Source organism: Odocoileus virginianus, chromosome X (assembly GCF_023699985.2).
Source record: "Odocoileus virginianus isolate 20LAN1187 ecotype Illinois chromosome X, Ovbor_1.2, whole genome shotgun sequence".
Taxonomy (NCBI): Eukaryota; Metazoa; Chordata; class Mammalia; order Artiodactyla; family Cervidae; genus Odocoileus; species Odocoileus virginianus.
Genome location: NC_069708.1, coordinates 42,560,485 through 42,585,055, shown reverse-complemented (window position 1 = coordinate 42,585,055; position 24,571 = coordinate 42,560,485). Strand labels below are relative to the sequence as shown.

The 24,571-nt window shown below is 36.8% G+C and overlaps 1 protein-coding gene across 5 annotated transcripts in view; it reads right to left on the bottom strand.

The window, feature by feature from the left end:
- Nucleotides 1-2,124: 2,124 nt before the first annotated feature.
- Nucleotides 2,125-24,571, bottom strand: part of PCDH11X (protocadherin 11 X-linked) — a 958,739-nt gene continuing 936,292 nt past the window's right edge. For 4 of the 5 annotated variants that reach the window (XM_070461977.1, XM_070461978.1, XM_070461979.1 and 1 more), the window contains one exon: nt 2,125-7,020. In XM_070461977.1, coding sequence (XP_070318078.1) covers nt 6,347-7,020 — 674 coding nt within the window. In that variant the 3' untranslated portion in view covers nt 2,125-6,346. Of the gene's footprint in view, nt 7,021-18,567; nt 18,693-24,571 lie in introns of all 5 variants that reach the window. The other variant, XM_070461981.1, reaches the window with a different exon arrangement.

The following is a 24,571-nucleotide window of genomic DNA, read 5'->3' as shown; positions in this document are numbered from 1 at the left end:
ATTAACAACTTATTTTATAAATCAATGTGACCAATTCTGACAATAAAAGCAACAAGCTCAATAATGGTTTTAATCAAACTAAGTATTAGCTCACAATATTTTTATTTGTTGAAATATACATTTTTAATTTTTTTTTCCTTTAGAACACTTTTCCCCCCATTCACAGAGTGCGTATTCAGCATATTCACTTTTTCATGTTTTTAGAGTTCCTGTCAAGGTTATTATGATAATGTATATTTCTAACCTGGTAATTTCTAATCTACATATTACTCACTATAGCTTGTGTTGTTTTTTTTTTTCCCCAAATGGCTGGAGTCAAGCTGAGAAATACCACAAATTAACCTACACATATATTATACTTCTAAAATTCCAATCTTCTTTTGCAGAAATTAAAGTTTTGCTTGAATTAAATGTTTGTTTTTAATTCCTTCATCAGCTAACCTTTAGTGCAGGTGTGCCTGCTAAGTTGCTTCAGTCCTATTTGACTCTTTGCAACCCATAAACTGTAGGCTGTCAGGCTCCCCTCTCCATGGCATTTCCCAGGCAAGAATACTGGAGTGAAGTGCAAATCAAAACTACAATGAGGTACCATCTCACGCCAGTCAGAATGGCTGCAATCAAAAAATTTACAAACAAGAAATGCTAGAGAGGTTGCAGAGAAAAGGGAACCCTCTTACACTGTTTGTGGGAATGCAAACTAGTACAGCCATTATGGAGAAGAGTGTGGAGATTCCTTTAAAAACTGGGAATAGAACTGCTATACGACTCAGCAATCCCATTGCTGGGCATACACACAGAGGAAACCAGAATTGAAAGACACGTGTACCCCAATGTTCATCACAGCACTGTTTACAATATCTAGGACATGGAAGCAACCTAGATGTCCATCAACAGACGAATGGATAAGAAAGCTGTGGTACATATCCACAATGGAATATTACCCAGCTTTAAAAAAAAACGCATTTGAATCAGTTCTAATGAGGTAGATGAAACTGGAGCCTATTATACAAAATGAAGTAAGTCAGAAAGAAAAACATGAATACAGTATATTAACGCATATATATGGAATTTACACAGATGGTAATGATGACTCTATATGTGAGACAGCAAAAGAAACTCTTGGACTCTGTGGGAGAAGATAACCTTGGGATGATTTGAGAGAATAGCATTGAAACATGTATATTACCATATGTGAACTAGATCACCAGTCCACGTTCAATGCATGAGACAGGGTGCTTAGGGCCAGTGTACTGGGATGACCCAGAAGGATGGGATGGAGAGGGAGGTGGGAGGGGGATTCAGGATGGGAGGCACATGTCCACCTGTGGCTGATTCTTGTTGATATATGGCGAAAGCCACTACAATATTGTAAAGCAATTAGCCTCCAATTAAAAGAAATTAATTATATATATTTTTTAAAAAGAAAAATAATACTGAAGTGGGTTGTCATTTCCTTCTCCAGAAAATCTTTCTGACCCAGAGATCAAACCCGCATCTCCTGTATTGCAGGCGGAATCTTTACCTCTAAGCCACCTAAACTTTTGTAGGAATAAGCATATTAATATAGCACTTACAGAAAGATGGGTGAGAAAAGAAAGAAGACAAAAAGCACTAGATTATGTGCTCTGTTCAAACTTAAGGACTAATAAAAATGCCAAGTGCAATCAAGTATTTACTGACCTTGTGTAGCTTAAGAGGTTTCAAAGTACTGGGATTCTCTCCATTTAGCCAACATAAAAGTGAAGCCAAGAATGAAGTTATTTTGTTCCACAAATATTATCAACATTCTCCATAAGTTTCACTTGGATCCTCAAGGGTCGTGTACAGAAATCCAGAGGTGAAATTTACATTAAATAATAAATAAATAACTATATCTTAAGTTTGCCTTGAAAGATACAAAATAAATTTTCTAAAACAGTAAAATATCACTTACCAGCTTTGAAAAGTGGGTGAAATGATGTTTATTTCAAAAAACTAAATTGAAGGGACTCTGAGTAAACAAAAATTAAGCTAACTCATTGAAATGTTCCATCTAAAGGTATATTTTACCCTAGATAGATTTTAAGAACAATTTAGAATAAAATAAAGCCTTTGACTTTTAAATGAACACACATAATAAATATGTATTTTCATATTTCATAGCTTTATTAATACCTATAATAATGAATAAGAAAGCATGCAATACAGAATCTGATATCAAACAATACACATTTGCCACTGGACTACATACTGCCTTCCTATGCCATAAAATATCCAACCTTCTCACTTCCAAAGCATGGATAGAGCTGCTTTGAGATACTCTTCACTTTCCGATGCTGTATGATGTCACAGAGGAGGAATCTTCTCAAAATACAAACATAAATACATATTTCATGAAATTCCAAGTATTTTAAGCAGGGATAGCATAAATTCCACACATTTTATTTGTAAAAGTATCATATACAATCACTGAACAATTGCCTTCATGTTTTTTGTGTTTTTTTTTTTTTTTCTTTTCAATTGTGCACACACATTTTTCTGCGTGGCCTTCTCATTGTTATTTCTATTGATGTCAACTTGCACTGCTTTTAAAAATCATATTTACTGAAAAAGATATGGATGGTTAATATAAGAAAGTGACTATGAATGAATATTTTAAAGCCTCTGCATAAAATTCCTCTGGAGTGGTAATTGGTGTGTTAATGTAAAAAAATTTCCTCTTCAGATATAATTCAGCTTCTCTTGCTCCCATGTTTTCCAGGGAAATTGTGCCATTTGGAAATAGCCAAATTAGTATCTAATGATTGTGAGAAAAGTTTATCTAAATATAACTATTAATTTGATTGGGAACCAAATGTGAAAATATGAAACCAAATAGGAAAGAACAAGAGATGATAGCCATAGTGGCAAATATATATCAGAAGAGAATAAAAAGTTTAAATAAAAAGATATTTATATTCACAAATGTGGATTAGGAGATATATGCACATTCAGACTTAATATAAACAACAAAAAAATAATGCTGAAATATGTATGTGGGTAAAACTTAATTTTCCCATGACTGAAAAGGATCTTTGTTTTTGCTTGTGACATGACTGCATTTTTAGGATTGCAGAATTTGTGATATTTTGAGTTTATTTTTCTCCACTTTAACGAAAGTGTGTGACAAATATTTAAGAAGGTAGAGGCTCTTCATAAACTGTCACCAATACACAATAGCACTAATCATTTAACTATGACCTTTTTCTAACCAAATTTACATTACCAGAAACAAAATGTTAAATAATTAAATAAGACTACACAAAATGTACTCTCTAAACTTATCACATCATTTGTACCATATGTAAGTTTGTTTCTAATACACTGACACAATATTAGCTAAAACTTGAAGATAAGTTCAAGGGAAAAAGTGTGTATGCACTTAGCATATAAGATACATGGTGTTTGAATACATACTTACAAATGTGTTATATTAACATTATAGCTAGTAAATTTATGATCACATTGATTGTACATGGCCAAAAAATAGAACAAGTTTGATTGAACATATTATTACCATCTTTATCATTCAACTGTAAGTTTTTATAAATAAATCAAATCTTGCTTTTTCAAGGTAAATATTTTTGATTTATAGTAAAATAAGCTTATTTGGAGTTCTGGAACTAAATTTGGTGCATTAAAAATATCTGTGAGTTTTGTCAATCTATAGCTCTGTCCATCCACTCAAAGAAAGAGTTTGCAATGTGATGAGAAATATCTCATTGGATCTGAAACCTTGGCAGTAACTGGTTGCCAAGGTCAGACCTAGTGGAAGCTTAGGAAGAGAATGCACAGGGGAGAAAAACTGGGCTTACACCCCTTGCCTCTTTGGCTACTTTGAGCCTGCTTCCATTTAAAGTCTCTCTGGTACAAACCCAGAAGAGGGTGCCCAGTCATTTAATATTCTGAACACAATCTAAGTCTGATGGTATAATCAGAGATAGAAAGGGCAAGAAAGCATATTTGTTCATTCCTATATATCTAGGAAAGGTATCAACACTTCACAAATTTTATATGAGGATTTAAGAGCCACCCACATAACAAAATAGACCACACTATCAGGGAAAAAAATCTGACTTTAGTTTTATTCTGATTTTCATTAACATAGCTAGTAACTATTCATGCTACTGGCATTATTTAGTAGTCTTTTAATTTCTCCTTTTTAATCACTTTATTTATTTATTTGTGTGTGTAGATCTTAACTAAGAATGTAGAGAGGAAACTATAGGAATAACTAAAATAGAAGAGGAAGCACTCACATTAACTTTGCAAGTTTTAGAGAGAAAAGCATTCTAAAATCTACTGGAAGCACTGATTTTGTCATTCTGGGTTTTTTCATCTTCCCCAGATCTAAAATCTTCATCAACCACAGCAATGATAATACCAACACAAATATGTGGTCATATTTCAGTAAACTTTCAAACATCTTCAGTCCTTCAGGACTCACATGCTCCTAGAATACCAGAATGCTCCAAATCCCTTTGAATATTAACCAAAACAGAAGGGGAAGAAAAATCAGTAATATTAATTAATTTAAAATTTCAGTAATTAAACTCTAGTAGTTAAAAGTTAAGAAGTTTCACACACCAAATCAGACAAGATTTAAAGAGTTTCATAATGGAAATAATACAGTCTCAAAGTGCTATGTAGCCTGCTGGGCACATTAAGAGAAGCTTTCTCAACATTCACTGGAAACCTTCACCAATAAAACTATACATTTACCACAGTTTATAATACAACATGTACACACAGTTTAACCATAAATTATATATCTTTAACTTACACATTACAAAGTCTATATCTAATTTAATCAAGAAGAAATATTCACCCCCCATTCCAACTAAAACATCAATTGTCTCTTGATTTAGTGTAAAACTGAAATAAGACATTTTCTCAGTTTTGCTATGGAGGAAAATTAAGTTGATGGTGTTTCTGTAAATTGATGAAATGTGCACATAAAAGATCACGACCAGTTAAGAGGACAAAAAATAAAAGAAAGAATAGACAACAAAAGGAAACTAATGTTCCCTAGGATTACTCATGTATTCTTCGCTTAGAATGACGTATTTTGTTTCATATATGAGATTTTCTTGGGTTTGTGTGTGTGTGTGTGTGTGTTTGTGTGTGTGTTACTGGGGTATTTCTTCTCCACCCCAAGAAGCAGTCATGAACCTCATTTCTCCCTCTGCACATCTCCTTAAACTTCTATACTGTAACACATTTGATGTACATTTATAATTATGTCTCTTGAAAAGTTCCTTCCTTACTTTCATCTTGTTATCAGTGTTTTGCTTCAGTAGGTTGAGCTAGAATGATAAAAATCCCTTAGTCTTAAAGGTTTAGCATGTGGTTTTATCTACAGTTATATTTATTTGGATTAAGTGTTCAGTACATCCACCCTCTTTGTGATTTTCTAGTCTGTTATATACAGATTTCAGAAGATAAGGCCCAATCAATAATGAAATACAGGCTTATGATGACAGATGCCACATGATTTCTGATGCACTTTACACTAAACTACAAAGAAATTTAATAAAAAAAAGAAATAGGCCCTTTTTAGCAGTTAATTGCCTAATTTGGGCACAGTTATTGCACTTTAGTGTCTCGAACTCTACTGAAGAGTAGAGAAATAGGTTACTGACAGAAATCTATAGTTTTTCTAAGTTTTTTACTGAAAATTAATATAAAAAGTATATCAACAATATATCCTTAAAATAAAAGTAGAAAACATAAAAACAGAGACCAACAATATGAGATATTTATACTTCCTACTGTTCATGTTTGCAAAAAAATTAGTAACAAAAAAGTGGAGACAACAAGTATCAAACAAAAAGGCAAAATGTTACCATAATTACACCTTCTAATGTTGTCTAAACAAAAGTTTAGATGGAATAAAGGTACTCTTGGAAAATCATATATTTGCTAGTTTTCCATTGGCTACGTATTGAGTCCAGAAAAACCAGAATGGAAAACAATCAGTAATACTGCACATGCTGGTGAAAAGAAAAAATACAGTGCATCAGAAGTAATATATACTATCTTAATATCTGTCCTGATAAGACTTTCTGTACAAAGGGATGTGACTTTTTTTCAATTTTTCTTTTTAAGTACACATTCTAAATTAATCAAATTGTAAATTTATTTTTAACTTTTTTTTTTAATTTTTAACTTTTGACTAAGGGTCTAGCTCTAGACTTGTTTCTGGTATAGATTTCTATTTACATAGCTATTTACAAATCTAACAATTTGAAGTACTCACTGAAATTGGATTTCAAACTTTGATTATAAACATCTTGTTGGAAAATGTGAAGTAGCTGTTTTAGCTTTATTATGGATGTTCTTCCATAATTGGAGAATCATCCCTAGAGGGTCTAGCCTGTTGGCCTGTGGTGAAGGTTGTCAAGGGAATGACTTTAATCGAATCATCACTAGGATGAAGTCTTTCAGACATGGCATAAAACTGAGAGCTTGTACTACCTTGTGCTCCTCGGTCAAGAGAAAGTAGTCCTTCAGGGCCAGCACCTTGCCCCCAACCCTGCTGCAGACCCATTGGTGGTTGTGCAGGGCTGCGGTGAAGGGCAGCAGGCTGTGGCAGAGGAGGGCTGCAGTGGATTGTAGCAGCCTGTGCCAGGGGAGGGCTGTAGTAAAGGGCTGAGGCCTGTGCTGGTGGAGGGCTGTGGCGAAGAGCCTGTGCTAGAGGTGGGCTGTGGTGGAGAGCAGAGGTCTGTGCTGGTGGAGGGCTGTGGCATAGTGCTATAGCCTGGCTCATTGGAGGGCTGTGGCAGAGAGCAACTGCCTGTGTCACCAGAGGGTTGCGTCGGCGAAGAGTTGTCTGCGTCAGGGGAGGGCTGTGGCATAGAGTGGAGGCCTGTGCCTGTGAAGGGCTGGAATGAGTCAGAGAAGCTGGCATCCAGCAGGCATCAGAGTGGCCCAAGATGAGACATTCTTGAGTGCAGTTGTCAGAGGCCTCTTCCAGAGTAGGTTGAATAGCTATTTCTGCAGCTGTTAAGGTGGGAAACAAACGATAAAGTTTATGTTTCAAAAGCATGCGTTTATTAGCTACTTAAATCATATTGTTACAAGAATGCTTAATTATATATAAATACATCAGAGGCTTCTATTATTTTCATAATTGGCACTCGATTTGTCACAAAGTAATTCCTACAATAATATAAACAATCAGGAGTGGGTGGATGGCATTTCATTTTTATAATTAGGATACTTTGGCTTAATCTCCCAAATGTAGATATTTTAAATTGTGTTTATGACTGTGAATGGAAGCTGTGGTCATTGATCTGTACACCCAAATCTGTTGAAATATGGTCCTGACTAACAGAAAAGGTTGACATGAGTGAAATGAATGGAAAAACCAGTACAGAAACATGTAATGAACTAACCAATTATAGCTAACAATTTGGTTAAGAACAGAATTAATTAATCTGAGAATAGATCTAAGAATAAATTAGGTTAATTTGGAAACAATTTATTGAACTCTAAGATATGCCTTTCAGTTTCAGGAATGAAATATAGCTATAATTATCTCAAAGACAATTGATTTCTGTATTCCTTATTTTCTGAAATTGTAGCAAATCAGAGTTTAGCAACATAAAGGATTACAGATCCAAAATACTTATCTCTAAACTATAAAACTTTTAAAAACTCCTTTGTAAGGTTTCTGTAAAATTTTTAAATGCCAATAGGTATCAAATATCAATAAGTATACTACACAAAGACTAGCAAAGGAAAGACAGAGTAGCTATATCAATATAAAAATTGACTTTAGAGCAGAGTGCTATTAGCGATAATGAAGAATAATATATCATAATTTTTTAAAAGGTCATTTCTCTAAGAAGACATAACAATATTAAAAGTCAAAAATAGAAATTCATATTCCTGTAAATCCTCAACAGGATATAGAGTCCAGGTACTGTCATTATCCTATCATACTTAAAACCAAGGAATAAAATACATCAGAAATGCTTGTCACAGATAAGACTAATTTTCTCCATTAGATAACCATTTACTTTTCTTCACTTAGAAGACACTTTAAAAATGTCCCTATGAGATTAACATTTAAAATATTCTATATGTTTGCACAGTTCTATTTTAGAAATATTTGAGAAGGTAAGTTTTATTTATTTGGAGTGATATTAAATCATAAAAGCATGCAAGGAAATATACAAACACACACATAATTATATTTTACTTCCTTGCCATCAGAAAAGCAACTGATCTGGCAGCCTTAAATTTTACAACAAAAGAATACATCATAGTTTCAGCATTGAGTTATTTGCCTCTTTATGATGAGGAAAGAGATACCAAGTCATTTTCACTGAAATCTGTAATTTATAGAAATTCCTTTTTTAAGAGTTTTATTGAGATATAATTCACATGCCATAAAATCCACTCATTTAAAGTGAATAATTCAATAATGTTTAGTCATAGAGTTGTGCCACTGGCATCACAAACAATTTTGAGACATCCTTATCACTACAAAAAGAAAGCTGGTATTCATTAGCATTCACTGACCACTTTTCCACATACTCCACAGCCCTAAACAACCATATCAAACTCCACAGACTTAAGCAACCATTAATCTACCCTTTTCTTCTATAGATTTTCCTATTTTAGGCATGTAATATTAATGGAATCCTTTCAATGAAGTATTTTGAGACTGGCTTGATTAATTTAGCATAATGTTTTTAAGGTTACTCCATGTTGTAACATGTGTCAGTACTTCAATTATTTTTTTTTGCTCAAGATTATACTTTGCATGATTATGCCACATTTTATTTATCCATTCATCAATTGGTGGACATTTCAGTTGTTTTGACTTTTCAAATGTGATGAGTAATGTTGTTATGAATATTGTTTAAAAGTTTTTGTGTAGACACAGTTATTCATTTCTTTTGGGAATATACCTATATATGGAGTTGCCTATGTATGGAATTAGCTATGTATGGAGTTTACTGTGAAGAACTGTCAAACTCTTTTCCACATTGACCACACAATTTTACATTACCACCAGAAATATATTAAGGTTCCAATTCCTCCACACAGTTTCTGCAAAAATTCAGTTTGGATTTTGCAAATTTTGATAGGATTATATTGAATCTGAAAATCAGTTAGTGATTTTAACAGTATTAAGACTTAAGACTTTAACAGTGTTAAGTCTTCCTATCACTGAATATGGAATGTCTTTCCACTTATTTTATACTTTTAATTTCTTTCAGTATGTATGTATGTGTTAGTCACCCAAAACTCTAAATAAAAAGTGAAAATCTAAATTGAATGCTTCAAATACTTTTACTATCCATTTGACCTAATATGGTTTGGTTTAATATAACCAAACTCCTAACTGTCAATCCATTGTGCCCTGGGCTGTGCTAAGTCACTTCAGTTGTATCTGACTCTTTGTGACCCTATGGACTGTATCCCACCAGGATCCTCTGTCCATGGGATTTCCCAGGTAAGAATACTGGAGTGGGTAGACATTTCTTCCTCCAGGGGATCTTCCTGACCCAGGGATTGAACCTGAGTCTCCCACACTGCAGGCAGATTCTTTAACTTATTTCAGTAGTTATTTCAAGTTTTGCAGAGTAAAAACTTCACATTTCCTTTGTTGAATTTGCTCCTATTTTATTCCACCATAAATGGCAGTGTTTTCTCAATTTCTTTTTTTGGAATGTTTATTGCTAAAATATAGAAGCACAATTGATTTTTATATATTGCTTTTCAAGCCTGTAAACTTCTCAGCTTCATTATTAGTCTGAATAGGTTTTTAGTGGATTTCATAAGATTTTCTGTATACAACATTTGCTCAATGTTACGTGGCAGCCTGGATGGGTGGAGAGTTCAGGGGAGAATGGATACATATATATGTATGGCTGAGTCACTCTGCTGTGCACCTGAAACTATCACAACATTGCTAATCAGCTACACTCCAATATAAAATTATTAGTTTTAAAGAATGAAAGAGCAAGGAGCAAAGTATAAATGTTCTTTTGAAAATGAAGCAAGAATGCAAATGTTTGCCTCTGTCCGTTTGCTCTGGCATCAATCTGGGCAGTGCAAACCAGGAACCATGAGTGGAAAAAGATAAATAAATACTCCATCAAGATGAAAGTAGAAGAAATAGTAATAGTTCATAAAGGGGGAAACCAAAGACAATAGAGTTTGAGTGCATTATCCAACATCACAGAGCCAAGAAATTCCAGAGTCAAAATTCACCTCTGGTTCAGTTTAATTGCAAAGTCTCTCAATTCCTGTTATTTAGAAATTGTTAATGTTTCATTTTCCCTCCTATATTTATTTTACACATTTAAGGTAGAGAGTCGAATTGTGCAGTAGTTTGAGCATTCTTTGACACTGTCTTTCTTTGGGATTGGAATGAAAACTGACCTTTTCCAGTCCTGTGGCCACTGCTGAGTTTTTCAAATTTGCTGCCATATTAAGTGCACCACTTTCACAGCATCATCTTTGAGGATTTTAAATAGCTTAACTGGAATTCCATCACCTCCATTAGCTTTGTTCCTAGTGATGCTTTTGAAGGCCCACTTGACTTCACATTCCAGGATGTCTAGCTCTAGGTGAGTGATCACACAACCGTGGTTATCTGGGTTGTGAAGATCTTTTTTGTATAGTTCTTCTGTGTATTCTTGCTGCCTCTTCTTCATATCTTCTGCTTCTATTAGGTCCATGCCATTTCTGTCCTTTATTGTGCCATGAGATATTCCCTTGGTGTCTCTAATTTTCTTGAAGAGATCTCTAGCCTTTCCCATTCTATTGTTTTCTTCTATTTCTTTGCATTGAGCACAGAGGAAGGCTTTTTTTTTTTTAATCCCTCCTTAATAGTCTTTGGAACTCTGCATTCAAACGGGTATATCTTTCCTATTCTCCTTTGCCTTTCACTTCTCTTCTTTTCATAGCTCTTTGTAAGGCCTCCTGAGAAAACCATTTTGCCTTTTTGAATTCCTTTTTCTTGGAGATGGTCTTGATCCCTGCCGCCTCTGTCAAAAGGACAGATGTCAAAAACCTCTGTCCATAGTTCTTCAGGCACTCTCTCTATGAGATTTAATCCCTTAACTCGATTTCTCCCTTCCACTGTATAACCGTAGGGGATTTGATTTAGGTCATACCTTAATGGTCTAGTGGTTTTCCCTACTTTCTTCAATTTAAGTCTGAATTTGGCAATAAGGAGTTCATGATCTAAACCACAGTCAGCTCCTGGTCTTGTTTTTTCTTCTGTATAGAGTTTCTCCATCAGGCTTCAACAGTATGTGAACCCTGAATGTCCAGATATTCAAGCTGGATTTAGAAAAGGCAGAGGAACCAACATCCGTTGGATCATTGAAAAAGCAAGAGAGTTCCAGAGAAACATCTACTTTTGCTTTATTGGCTATGCCAACACCTTTGACAGTGTGGATCACAAAAAACTGTGAAAAATTCTTAAAGAGATGGGAATAACAGACCACTTGACCTGCCTTCTAAGAAATCAGTATGCAGGTCAGGAAGCAAGAGTTAGAACTGGACATGGAAAAATAGACTGGTTGCAAATCAGGAAAGGAGTATGTCAAGGGTGTATATTGTCTCCCTGCTTATTTAACTTATATGCAGAGTACATCACGTGAAATACCCAGGTGGCTGAAACACAAGCTGGAATCAAGATGGCCAGGAGAAATATCAATAACCTCTGACATGCAGAAGACACCACCCTTATGGCAGAAAGTGAAGAACTAGAGTGCCTCTTGATTAAAGCGAAAAAGGAGAGTGAAAAAATTGGCTTAAAACTCAACATTCACAAAACTAATATCATGGCATCTGGTCCCATCACTTCATGGCAAATAGATGGAGGAAACAGTGGAAACAGTGACAGCCTTTATTTTGGGGGCCTCCAAAATCACTGCAGATGGTGGCTGCAGCCATGGAATTAAAAGATGCTTGCTCCTTGGAAGAAAAGCTATGACCAACCTAGATAGCATATTAAAAAGCAGAGACATTAGTTTGTCAACAATGGTCCATCTAATCAAGGCTATGGTTTTTCCAGTAGTCATGTATGGATGTGAGAGTTGGACTATAAGGAAAGCTGAGCTCTGAATAATTGATGCTTTTGAACTATGGTGTTGGAGAAGACTCTTGAGAGTTCCTTGGACTGCAAGGAGATCCAACCAGTCCATCCTAAAGGAGATCAGCCCTGGGTGTTCATAGGAAGGATTGATGCTGAAGCTGAAACTCCAATACTTTGGCCACCTAATGCAAAGAACTGATTCATTGGAAAAGACCCTGATGCTTGAAAAGATTGAAGACAGGAGGAAATAGTTCGATGGCATCACCCACTCACTGAACATGAGTTTGACTAAACTCCTTGAGTTTGGCGATGGACAGAGAGGCCAGAAGTGCTGCAGTCCAGGGGGTTGCAAAGATTCGGACATGACTGAGTGACTGAACTGAACTGTAAAATAAAGATAATTAAGTACACCTCTAGATATTTTCTCAGAAATTAACCTTGACAATAATCCAAAATATCTTTTTTTAAACAAAATTTATCACTTAACTCTGAATAAGTCATAGTGGATAAACCATGCAAGTACTAATTAAATAGAGACTATCAATTCGGTAGCAGAGTTTTAATAATAAATAAACTGAAATGTATTGATATTATTTGCCCCTTATAAACTCTCTTTTCCTTAAGTAATGGTTACAGTAATAGTTAATAAAATGTATGACTTAAAAAAATTCACAAGCTACAACAAAGTGAAAACATATATCCAGAGCTACTAAATGTATTCTTATAGCCAATTAAATAAATGGGAGATTATTGACAATATATATATATGTGAGTGCAATTTATAGAAAATCATGTTTTTAGCTAAATGTCTTAAACTCAGAATTCAGACTACCTTGATGAAAATACTAGTTTTAACTTTAAAAAGTTTTATAATAAACTTAATATTTGGATATCTAAGAACAGAAAAATCCATCAGCCACTATTGAATCAGTATTAAATAAAAGCACAAAAATAGAAGTATAATTAATTTTCTAAGAGTTCCTATTTGAATGAGTACTACTAAAGTATTCTTTAAAGGAGGAATAAGATGGAAGAGGAGTAGATGGACGTGGAGTACATCTCTCTACACAAATATATCGATGATACACCTTTAGACACAAAAGTGCATGCAGAACACCAGCTGAGGGCTGACAGGAGTACCTGACCAGCAGAAAAGAATATATAGAACCACACAAAACTCGATAGGATGAAGGAACGAGGGGGGAAAACAGGAGTGTTAGTAGGACTGGGCCTGCCCTTGGTGGGTGGGAGAACTGAAGCAGGGGTCCAATCCCCATATCAGGGCAATTGTCTGAATCAGGGAAAACATTTAAGGCTGAGAGTGAAACAACTCATCTGTGGCAGGCTAAATGGAATGAGACTCAGTCCTTGCTACAGCCATACATACCCCAAACAGGGATTCAGGTCCCCTGGAAGGCATAGTGGATGGGAGCTGGAACTTAGAGGTTGTGGAACAATCCAGGGTGAGGGTTGCTGTTGACTGCAGAGAGACAGATCGAGGGGATGTGAAGGAGGAGATTGTGGTGGAAAGTGCCTGTGGAGGAAAACTGGGCAGTCATGGAAGCAAGGCGATACTGCTGAGTCATGCATAGGGGTTGGAGACGTCACCAGAGCCTTTCTCTCCCCACCCAACAGCACCGGCAGCTGAACAATAGAGAACCTGTACTATCAAATGCCTGACACACTGAACTACAGAGTAAGACTGCTCGAGGGTGCCTGAATGGGCAGAGCTATGGAGAAAGACTGGCCAAAGAGGTTTTATGATCGCCAGCTACAAGAAACTCAAAAAAAAAAAAAAAAAAGAAAAAAAGACTCTAATAGGGCCATAACTTCTGCTGCAGAGACAGTCCATTTCCCTGAACACTTGGCTCCACCAGGGTCCCCGCAAGCCAAGCAGCTGCACCACCATCACACTCAGTTCTCACTGAGGCAAAGCTAAAGTCTTGTGTCTATTTACGCAGGGTTGCTTTGGTAGTGTATGACTCTTTGTGACCCTGTAGACTGTGGCCTGCCAGGATTCTCTATCAGGGAAGGAGGGTTCTCCAGGCAAGAATACTGGAGAGTATTGGCCAATACTTGTTGCCATACCCTTCTATAGAACTGTATTTCCTGCTGTCCTAGCGGTCAACTCCCCTGAGTACGTGGTGCTGCCAGAATCCCTGCCACCCAAGCAGCTGAATCACCTTCACATCTGGCCATCACACGGGCAAACCCAAGCCCTCCAGAGCAGCCTCAGGAACAAACCCCAGAAGACGACACACATGTAGAGGGGGAAATAAAACCACAGTTGAAACCCCGTGGTAGTGTGGCTAAGGAAGAAGACACAAAACCTTCCCAACAGCTGTAAAAGTTGCAGATTAAATCCACACAATCAACTAGACAGACTCTGTGTCTATGAAATATACAAAAGGTCATTGAGAGCTCCCACAAAATAAAACACACTAATCCTAATAGCTGTGGATATTGGAGGCAATAATACACAGCAGTAGGACCAGATTAGAATCTGAGCTGCCGCCACAGCAGGTCCAGAGATCAACACAGTGTTGGAGGACATCCTAAGGAGGTGAAGTGGACTGTGATTCCCAGCAAGGAAAAGGACTCTGAAAGCAGTGACTCAAGGAAGACATTTATTATTCTTGTTTTGATGTGTACTGTAAATACCTTTGGAATTTTTTCTCCCCCCCCCCCGCCTTTTTCCCCCCTCCACTGTAGTTGTCGATTTTATTGGCACTATGAAAATTCATTAAGCTTTTGAGTTTTTGTTTCTTTCATTTCTCAGTCGCATTTTTTGTTGTTGTTATAAACCCTGTCTCTACGTTGGGAATTGCAGTTCTGTGGAGTTTTCCTTTTTCCTTTTTTCTTCCTTTTTCTTATTCATTTCTCATTTTTATAATTTTAATTTTTTAAAACCTATTATATTTTCTACATTTATTCCTTTGTTTACATTTCCTACTACTCTTTTTCCCAGCAGTCAAACTTTAGTGTATATAAATCTTCTTCATCTACCTCTGTTTAACTTTGCATATCTATTTTTTCTTTCTTTACTTTCTTTCCCTTCCTCTCAACATATTTGTTAGCTTTGTTTTCATTGCTTTATTTCCCACTTGGCACCTTGCTTTAGTTTTGTTTTCCAGTTTGTGCTTTAGTTAGTTTTGCTCTTAACTGGTAAATATAATTTTTTATTTCCTTTGTTTGCCAGGTCAGTCTACTATACTTTCTATTTGTTGGACTATTTTGGCTTTGCTGATGGGTCTATATGTGTATGTGCATATTGCATTATTTCAATTAGTATATGACCGATTTTGTAACTGTCATTTGTCTGGGGTTCATCTTTGGTTTCTCATTTTGGGATATTTGTTTTAGTCTCACTTAAGGCCATAAGACGCCGGTCATGGAATCTTCGTTCCTGACCAGAGATCAAGCCCTGGTCTTTGCAGTGGGAGCAAGACCCTAGACTATCACAGAACTAACCCTAGGGAGTGGCAATTAGTGAGAACTCACACAAAGGAAACCACTTGAATAAAAAACCCAGCATCACCCTGTGCATCACCTGTGCATCACCCTGTGCAGGATGCCACATCCAAACAACAAACAAAAGAAAAATACAAACCCAATCATCAGCAGAAAGGCTTATCACCTCACTCTGCCTTGCCCATAAGAGAAACAGAAAAACAAGCAAAGGAACAAAAAACTCAGCGCATATCTTACCCTATACGAAGCTCACACAAACCACTGGACCAAACTTAGGAGGCAAGAAACCAAAAGGAAGAAATAATTCGACATTGACACCTGGGAAAAGGAGACCTCAAACACAATAATTTAAAAAATAATAATAATGAAAAGGCAGAGAAATACTGCACAAATGAAGGAACAAACTAGAAATGCAAAAGTCCAAATAAATGAAGCAGAAATAGGCAAAATACCAAAAAAGAATTCAGAATAATGATAATAAAGATGATAAAAAACCTTGAAAACAAAATGGAGAATATGCAAGAATCAGTTAACAAAGACCTAGAAGAATTAAAGAATAAACATGCAGAGACAAACAGCACAATTACTGAAACTAAAAATACTCTGGAAGGAATTAATAGCAGAATATCTGAAGCAGAAGATTGAATCAGTGAGCTGGAAGATAAAATGGTGGGAATAACTTCTGAAGAGCAGAATAAAGTAAAAAGAATGTAAAGAACTGAGAATAGTCTCAGAGATATCTGGAACAATACCAAACACACCAACATTTGAATTATAGGGGTCCCATAGAAGAAGAGAAAAATAAAGGGTATTGGAGAAAAATTTTGAAGAGATTATAGTTGAAAACTTCCCCAACATGGAAAAGGAAATAGTACATCAAGTCCAAGAGGCACAAAGAGTCCCATACAAGATAAACCCCAGGAGAAACCTGCAAACACACATAGTAATCAAACTAGCAAAGACTAAACACAAAGAAAGAATATTAAAAGCAGCTAACGAGATGTGACAAGTACCATACAAAGAAAACTCGGTACAGCTAATCTTTCAGCAGAAACTCTGCAGGCCAGAAGGGAATGGCAGGATATATTTAAAGTACTGAAAGGGAAAAATCTAAAACCAAGATTACTGTACCTGGCAAGGATCTCATTCTCAAAACTGATGGAGAAATCAAAAGCTTTTCAGACAAGCAAAAGTTAAGAGAATTCAATACCACCAAACCAGCTTTACAACAAATGTTAAAGGACCTTATATAGTCAAAATATACAAAAGAAGAAAAAAGATATACAAAATCAACCCCAAACAGTTAAGAAAATGGCAAGAGTAACTACATATATTTGTAATTACTTTAAATGTAAATGGATTAAATTCTCAAACAAAAGACACAGACTGACTGAATGGATAAAAAAAACAAGACCTATATACATGCTATCTATAAGAAACCCACTTTAGACCTAAGGTATAGACTGAAAGGGAGAGGAAGGAAAAATATGTTCCATGCAAATGGAAAGCAAAGACAGCTTGAGTAGCAACCCTCATATCAGACAAAATAGACCCTAAAATAAAGAATATTACAAGAGATAAAGAAGGACAGTACATAATGATCAAGGGATCAATCCAGAGGAAGCCATAACAATTATAAATACCTACGCACCAAACACAGGAGCACCTCAATACATAAGGCAAACACTAACAGACATAAAAGGAGAAATTGATGGTAATACAATAATAATAGGAGATTTTAACACCTCACTCACACCAATGGACAGATCATCAAAACAGAAAATTAATAAGGAACACAAGTCTTAAATGATACATTAGATGAATTCGATCTCATTGATATCTTCAGGACACTCCATCCAAATGCAGAAGAATACACCTTTTTCTCAAGTACACATGGAACATTCTCCAGGATAGACCATATCTTGGGTCACAAATTCAAAATCAAATGTAAGAAAATTGAAATCATATCAAGAATCTTCTCTGACCACAACCTTATGAGACTAGATATCAATTACAAGAAAAAAAAGTAAGAAACACAAACATATGGAGATTAAACAACACATTTCTAAATAACCAACAGGTTACTGAAGAAATCAAAAGGGATATCAAAAAATGTCTAGAAAAAATTGACAATGAAAGCATGACAACTCGAAACCTATGGGTTTTGATTTCCTATTTGATTTCCATTTTAGTTCACTGATTCCTTAAAATGTCAATGTTCACTCTTGCTACCTCTTAATTGACCACTTCCAATTTGCCTTGATTCATGCACCTAATATTCCAGGTTCCTATGCAATATTGTTCTTTGCAGTATCGGACTTTACTTCCATCACCAGTAACATCTACAACTGGGTGTTGTTTTCCCTTTGGCTCAGCCTCTTCATTTCTTCTGGAGCTATTTCTCCATTTTTCTCCATATAATACCATATTGGGCACCTACCGACCTGGGGAGTTCATCGTTAAATGTCATACATTTTTGCCCTGTCATGCTGTTCATTGAGTTCTCGAGACAAGACTCTTAAAGTGATTTGCCATTCCCTTCTCCAGTGGACCACATTTTGTTAGAACTCTTCACCATGTCCTGTCTGTCTTGCGTAGCTCTACACAGCATGACCCGTAGTTTCACTGAGTTAGACAAGGCTGCGATCCATATGATCATTCTGTATTTGTGGTTGTCATTCTGTCTGCACTGTGATGAATAAGGATGAGGCTTGTGGAAGCTTCCTAATGGGAACAACAGACTATGGGGGATTCTGGGTTTTGCTCTGATCGGCAGGGCCATGCTCAATAAATCTTCAATCCAATTTTCTGTTGATGAGTGGTGTGTGTTACCTCCCTGTACTTTGACCTGAGGCCAAACTATGGTAGGAGTAATGGCAGTAAAGGTGACCTCCTTCAAAAGAATTTATGCCAGCATGCTGAAACTCCCAGGACTGTAATATTCAGTGCCCCTGACCCCATGGCAGGCCTCTGTCGACCCGTGGCTCTGCCAGAGACTCCTGGACACTCACAGGCAAGTCTGGCTCAGTCTCTTGTGAGGCCACTGCTCCTTTATCCTGGGTCCTGGTGCACACAAGGTTTTGTTTGTGCTCTCCAAGTGTCTGTTTCCCCAGTCTTGTGGAAGTTCTGTAATCATCTAGTGGAGTAAATGGATTATCATTCATAAATTACATACATATATTTTGACCACATACATTTTATGAAATATCATCTTTTCCTTGTAGTTTCAACCATTTTGTAAGAAATATATGATTAATCTGTTGCATTGAAACAGTTTATTTATCTACATCATTAATTAAACTGCAGTTTGCTGTGAAGAAAAAGTGTTGTTTCAATGAAGACTGTATTTGTGATTATGTTTTTATAGCACTTACAGTTGTCTTTGAAATCTTGTAATGAGTAATTCAAATACAGGTTGCCTTAGTACAAACATTAAAATTATAGTTCATTGGGTTAACTTTGATTCATTGCTCGTCCATCAAACATCCATACAAACATTCTAATATTCCTCATTAAAAAACTTCAGATAGCATATTGAATCTATAATATGCCTAATACAATGGGAGCACTAATCACTGTTTCTAAAAAATAAAATTTGAAAGAATTTTCTTTTTATGGCAGCATGCCACAACTCCCAGGACTGTAGTATTCAGTGCCCCAAATGTCACAATGTCACATGTCATCTTCATGTGACATTTACTTTACAGTTATAATGTCTGCATTAATAAAAGCTAGCAATTAGGTTTATCTCTTGACCAATTAAAATATACTTGCATTATTAGTGTAAGGTTATACAAAGAATTACTTGTTCAATAACTTATCTCTAATGTATATGCAAATCAATACAAGCACTAGTAGAAAAGTAAGTACCACGCATTTTGTGTTTCAAAAAAGAAAAGCAACTTATTTTTCCTCTTGATCAAAGGCAATAAGTATTTTGATATTAGGAACATAATAAGTTTGGCTAATTAAAATACAAAATACTGGGGGCAGTCCTAAGATGGCAGAGCAATAGGATGTGGATATCACTTTCTCCCCCACAAATTCATTGAAAGAACATTTGAACGCTGAGCAAATTCCACAAAAAAACCCTCTGAATGCTGGCAGAGGACATGAGACATCCAGAAAGGCAGTCCATTGTCTTCAAAAGGAGGTAGGACAAAATATAAAAGATAAAAAGAGAGACAAAAGAGGTAGGGACAGAGATCTGTCCCAGGAAGGGAGTCTTAAAAGAGGAGAAGTTTCCAAACACCAGGAAACACTCTCACCGGCGGGTTTGTGGGGAATCTTGGAATCTCAGAGGGAAACATAACAGGGAGGAAAAATAAATAAATACAATTAAAACCCACAGATTACATGCCTAACAGCAACTCTCAGCACTTGCAGCCGCCACCAGTAAGGGGGGTCTGAACAGGGAGGCAAGGCTGCATTGCTTAGGGTAAGGACTGGGCCCGAATGCCCTGAGGGTAATCTGAGGGAACTAACGTGAGATAGCAACCCAAACTGTGGGATAGCCAGAGAGAGACAGAGAGAAAAAAAAAGAGAGAGAGAGAGAGCAAGAGTGAGACAGAACTATCCCGTGAAAAGCCCTAACATGAGGCACTGCCAGGCCCTCTCACAGAGCAAAGGACTGAGCAAATATCAGAGGAGAGCTAGCAGGCTGTGGACCGGCCCATCCCCCACTGGAGGCAAGCAGGCGGGGAAGGGTGTGGGGGGCAGCCAGAGCTGGAAACCGGCAATCGCTGCCCTAGAGAGGAGACTTCTACCAAACTGCAAGCAGGCTCCGTTGCTAACCAAGAGTTCTTGGGATTCTGGACGGTTTCCATCTGCTGGGAGGGTTGCAGCCAGAGATCAGCTCCCCAGAAGAGACACATGGCACACCTGAGAAGGCACATCCATTGTACACCTAGAAAACCAAGCGTCTGAGATGGGGGAGGCCATAAGATGTACTGCCCACCTGGGGGTGACTGCGCTTGCCAAGCACCTGGCCACCTGAGCTGCTCGGGCCTGGGAAGGGCACAAAACTCAGGCCCAATGGAGTCTGCGCCTTTGTGGAGTACTCAAGAACCTGAACATGAGCGGCAAAGACCTGGAAAGTGCACACAACTCAGGGCCTGCTTCAGACAGTTCCCGGCAGAGCAACTTTGAGCCTGAGAAGTATAGACCATGAAAGCACACATGCCATGAGCGGAGGCAAGCCCAGCATGGCTGAAACACTGTGAGCACTCCCCACACACAACAGTGATATTTGTCTGCAATGTTCCTCCCTCCCCACTGCACAACTGAACAAGTGAGCCTAAATGAGTGACCATCTTCACCCCCTTGTGTCAGGGCAGAAATTAAACACTGAAGAGACCAACAAACAGGAGAAGCTAAAATAAACAGAGGGAACCGCTTTGGAAGTGACAGGTGCAACAGATTAAAACCCTGTAATTAGCACCAACTACACTGGAAGGGGCCTATAAATCTTGAGAAGTATAAGCTGGATTAAGGAACTATCTGAAACTGAACTGACGCCACACTGCCCTCAACAGCTCCAGAGAAATTCCTAGATATATTTTTATTCTTATCATTTTTAATTTTTTATTTTTTTATTTTTAAGTCCTCTATTACTCCTTTAATTTTCATTTTTATAATCTACTATTACTTTGTAAAAAAAAAAGACTCTATTTTTAAAGCAAACTTCATATATATATTTTAAAATGTTTGTGACTTTGTATTTTTTTTTAAATATTGTATTTTTGAGAATCTAACAACTACTCTAGATTTTTAATCTTTTGTTTTTTGGTATGTGTTATCAATTCTGTACCTTTAAGAACCCAATCTTCAGTACCCATTTTCACTTGGGAGTGTGATTACTGGCTTGATTGCCCTTTTGATTATTCTTTTTCTCCACCAAGTCGCCTCTATCTCTGCCCTCCCTCTTCTCTTCTCTACCCAACACCGTGAATCTCTTTGTGTATTCCTGTCTGTGGAGAACACTTAGGGAACTGATTACTGGCTGGATCTGTCTCTCTTCTTTTGATTCCCACTTATCTCCTCCTGGTCATCTCTGTCTCCTTCCTCCCTCTTCTCTTCTCTGTGTAATTCCATGAACATCTCTGAGGGGTCCATACTGTGCAGAACACATAGGGAATTGATTACTTGCTAGCTTGCTCTTTCTCTGTTTGATTGACCCTTTTCTCCTCCTGGTCACCTCTTTCTCCCTCCTCCCTCTTCTCTTCTCCATGTAACTCTGTGTACCTCTCCAGGTGTCCCTCACTGTGGAGAAACTTTTCATCATTAATGTAGATATTTTATCATTGGTGCTGTATAGATGGAGAAGTCTTGAGGCTACTGTAAGAATAAGACTGAAAACCAGAGGCAGGAGGTTTATGTTCAAAACCTGAAAACACCAGAGAACTCCTGACTCCAGGGAACATTCATCAATAAGAGCCCATCCAAGAGCCCCCATACCTACACTGAAACCAAGCACCACCCAAGAGCCAACAACTTCCAGAGAAAGACATGCCATGCAAATTTTCAACCAATACAGGAACATAGCCCTGAACTTCAATAGAGAGGGTGCCCAAAATCACACCAAACCCACTGACACCTCAAAGCTAACTAATGGACACTTCATTGCACTCCAGAGAGAAGAAATCCAGCTCCACACACCAGAACACTAACACAAGCTTCCCTAACCGGGAAACCTTGACAAGCCACCCACCCAACCCCACCCACAGTGAGGAACCTCCACAATAAAGAGAAAATACAAACTGCCAGAATACTGAAAGGTCATCCCAAACACAGCAATCTAAACAAGATAAAAAGGCAGAGAAATACTCAGTGGGGAAAGGAACAGGAAAAATACCCACCAAACCAAAGAGGAAGAGATAGGGAACCTACCTGAAAAAGAATACAGAACAATGATAGTGAAAATGATCCAAAATCTTGAAAACAAAATGGAGTTACATATAAATAGCCTGGAGACAAGGATCCAGAAGATGCAAGAAATGTTTAACAAGGACATAGAAGAAATAAAAAAGATTCAATATATAATGAATAATGCAATAAATGAGATCAAAAACACTCTGGAGGGAACCAACAGTAGAATAACAGAGGCAGAAGATAGGATAAGTGAGGTAGAAGATAGAAGGGTAGAAATAAATGAATTTGAGAGAATAAAAGAATAAAAGAATTAAAAGAAATGAGGACAACCTCAGAGACCTCTGGGACAATGTTAAATGCCCCAATATTCGAACTATAGGAGTCCCAAAAGAAGAAGACAAAAAGAAAGCCCATGAGAAAATACTCAAGGAGATAATAGCTGAAAACATCCCCAAAATGGGGAAGCAAATAGCCACCCAAGTTCAAGAAACCCAGAGAGTCCCAAACAGGATAAACCCAAGACAAAATACCCCAAGACACATATTAATCAAATTAACAAAGATCAAACACAAAGAATAAATATTAAAAGCAGAAGGGAGAAACAACAAATAACATACAAAGGGATTCCCATAAGGATAACAGCTGATCTTTCAATAGAAACTCTTCAGGCCAGAAGGGAATGGCAGGACATACTTAAAGTAATGAAAGAGAATAACCTACAACCCAGATTACTGTACACAGCAAGGATCTCATTCAGATATGAAAGAGAATTCAAAAGCTTTACATACAAGCAAAAGTTGAGAGAATTCAGCACCACCAAACCAGCTCTTCAATAAATGCTAAAGGATCTTCCCTAGTTAGGAAGCACAGAAAGTTTGTATGAACGCAAACCCAAAGCAACAAAGCAAATGGCAATGGAACCATTCTTATCAATAATTACCGTAAAAGTAAATGGGTTGAATGCCCCAACCAAAAGACAAAGACTGGCTGAATGAATACAAAAACAAGACCCCTATATATGTTGTCTACAAGAGACCCACCTCAAAACAAGGGACACACAGAGACTGAAAGTGAAGGGCTGGAAAAATATATTTCATGCAAATGGAGACCAAAAGAAAGTAGGAGTTGCAATACTCACATCAGATAAAATAGACTTTAAAATAAAGGCTGTGAAAAGAGACAAGAAAGGACACTACATAATGATCAAAGGATCAATCCAAGAAGAAGATATAACAATTATAAATATATATGCACCCAACATAGGAGCACTGCAACATGTAAGGCAAATGCTAACAAGAATGAAAGGGGAAATTAACAATAACACAATAATAGTGGGAGACTTTAATATCCCACTCACACCTATGGATATATCAACTAAACAGAAAATTAACAAGGAAACACAAACTTTAAATGACACAATGGTCCAGCTAGACCTAATTGATATCTATAGGACATTTCACCCCAAAACAATCAATTTCACCTTTTTCTCAAGTGCACACGGAACCTTCTCCAGAATAGATCACATCCTGGGCCATAAATCTAGCCTTGGTAAATGAAAAAAAAAAAAAAAAAAAAGAAATCATTCCAGTCATCTTTTATGACCACAATGCAGTAAGACTAGATTTTGATTGCAGGAAAAAAAAAAAAAAAAAAAAAACTATTAAAAATTCCAACATATGGAGGCTAAATAACACGCTTCTGAATAACAAACAAATCATAGAAGAAATCAAAAAAGAAATCAAAATATGCGTAGAAGCAAATGAAAATGAAAACACAACAACCCAAAGCCTATGGGAAACTGGAAAAGCAGTACTAAAGGGAAGGTTCATAGCAAAACAGGCTTAAGTTAAGAAACAAGAAACAAGTCAAATAAATAACCTAACTCTACACCTAAAGCAACTAGAGAAGGAAGAAATGAAGAACCCCAGGGTTAGTAGAAGGAAATAAATCTTAAAAATTAGGGCAGAAATAAATGCAAAAAAAAAAAAAAAGAGAGAGAGAGAGAGAGGGAGAGACAATAGCAAAAATCAATAAAGCTAAAAGCTGGTTCTTTGAAAAATTAAATAAAATTGACAAACCCTTAGCCAGACTCATCAAGAAACAAAGGGAGAAGAACCAAATCAACAAAATTAGAAATTAAAATGG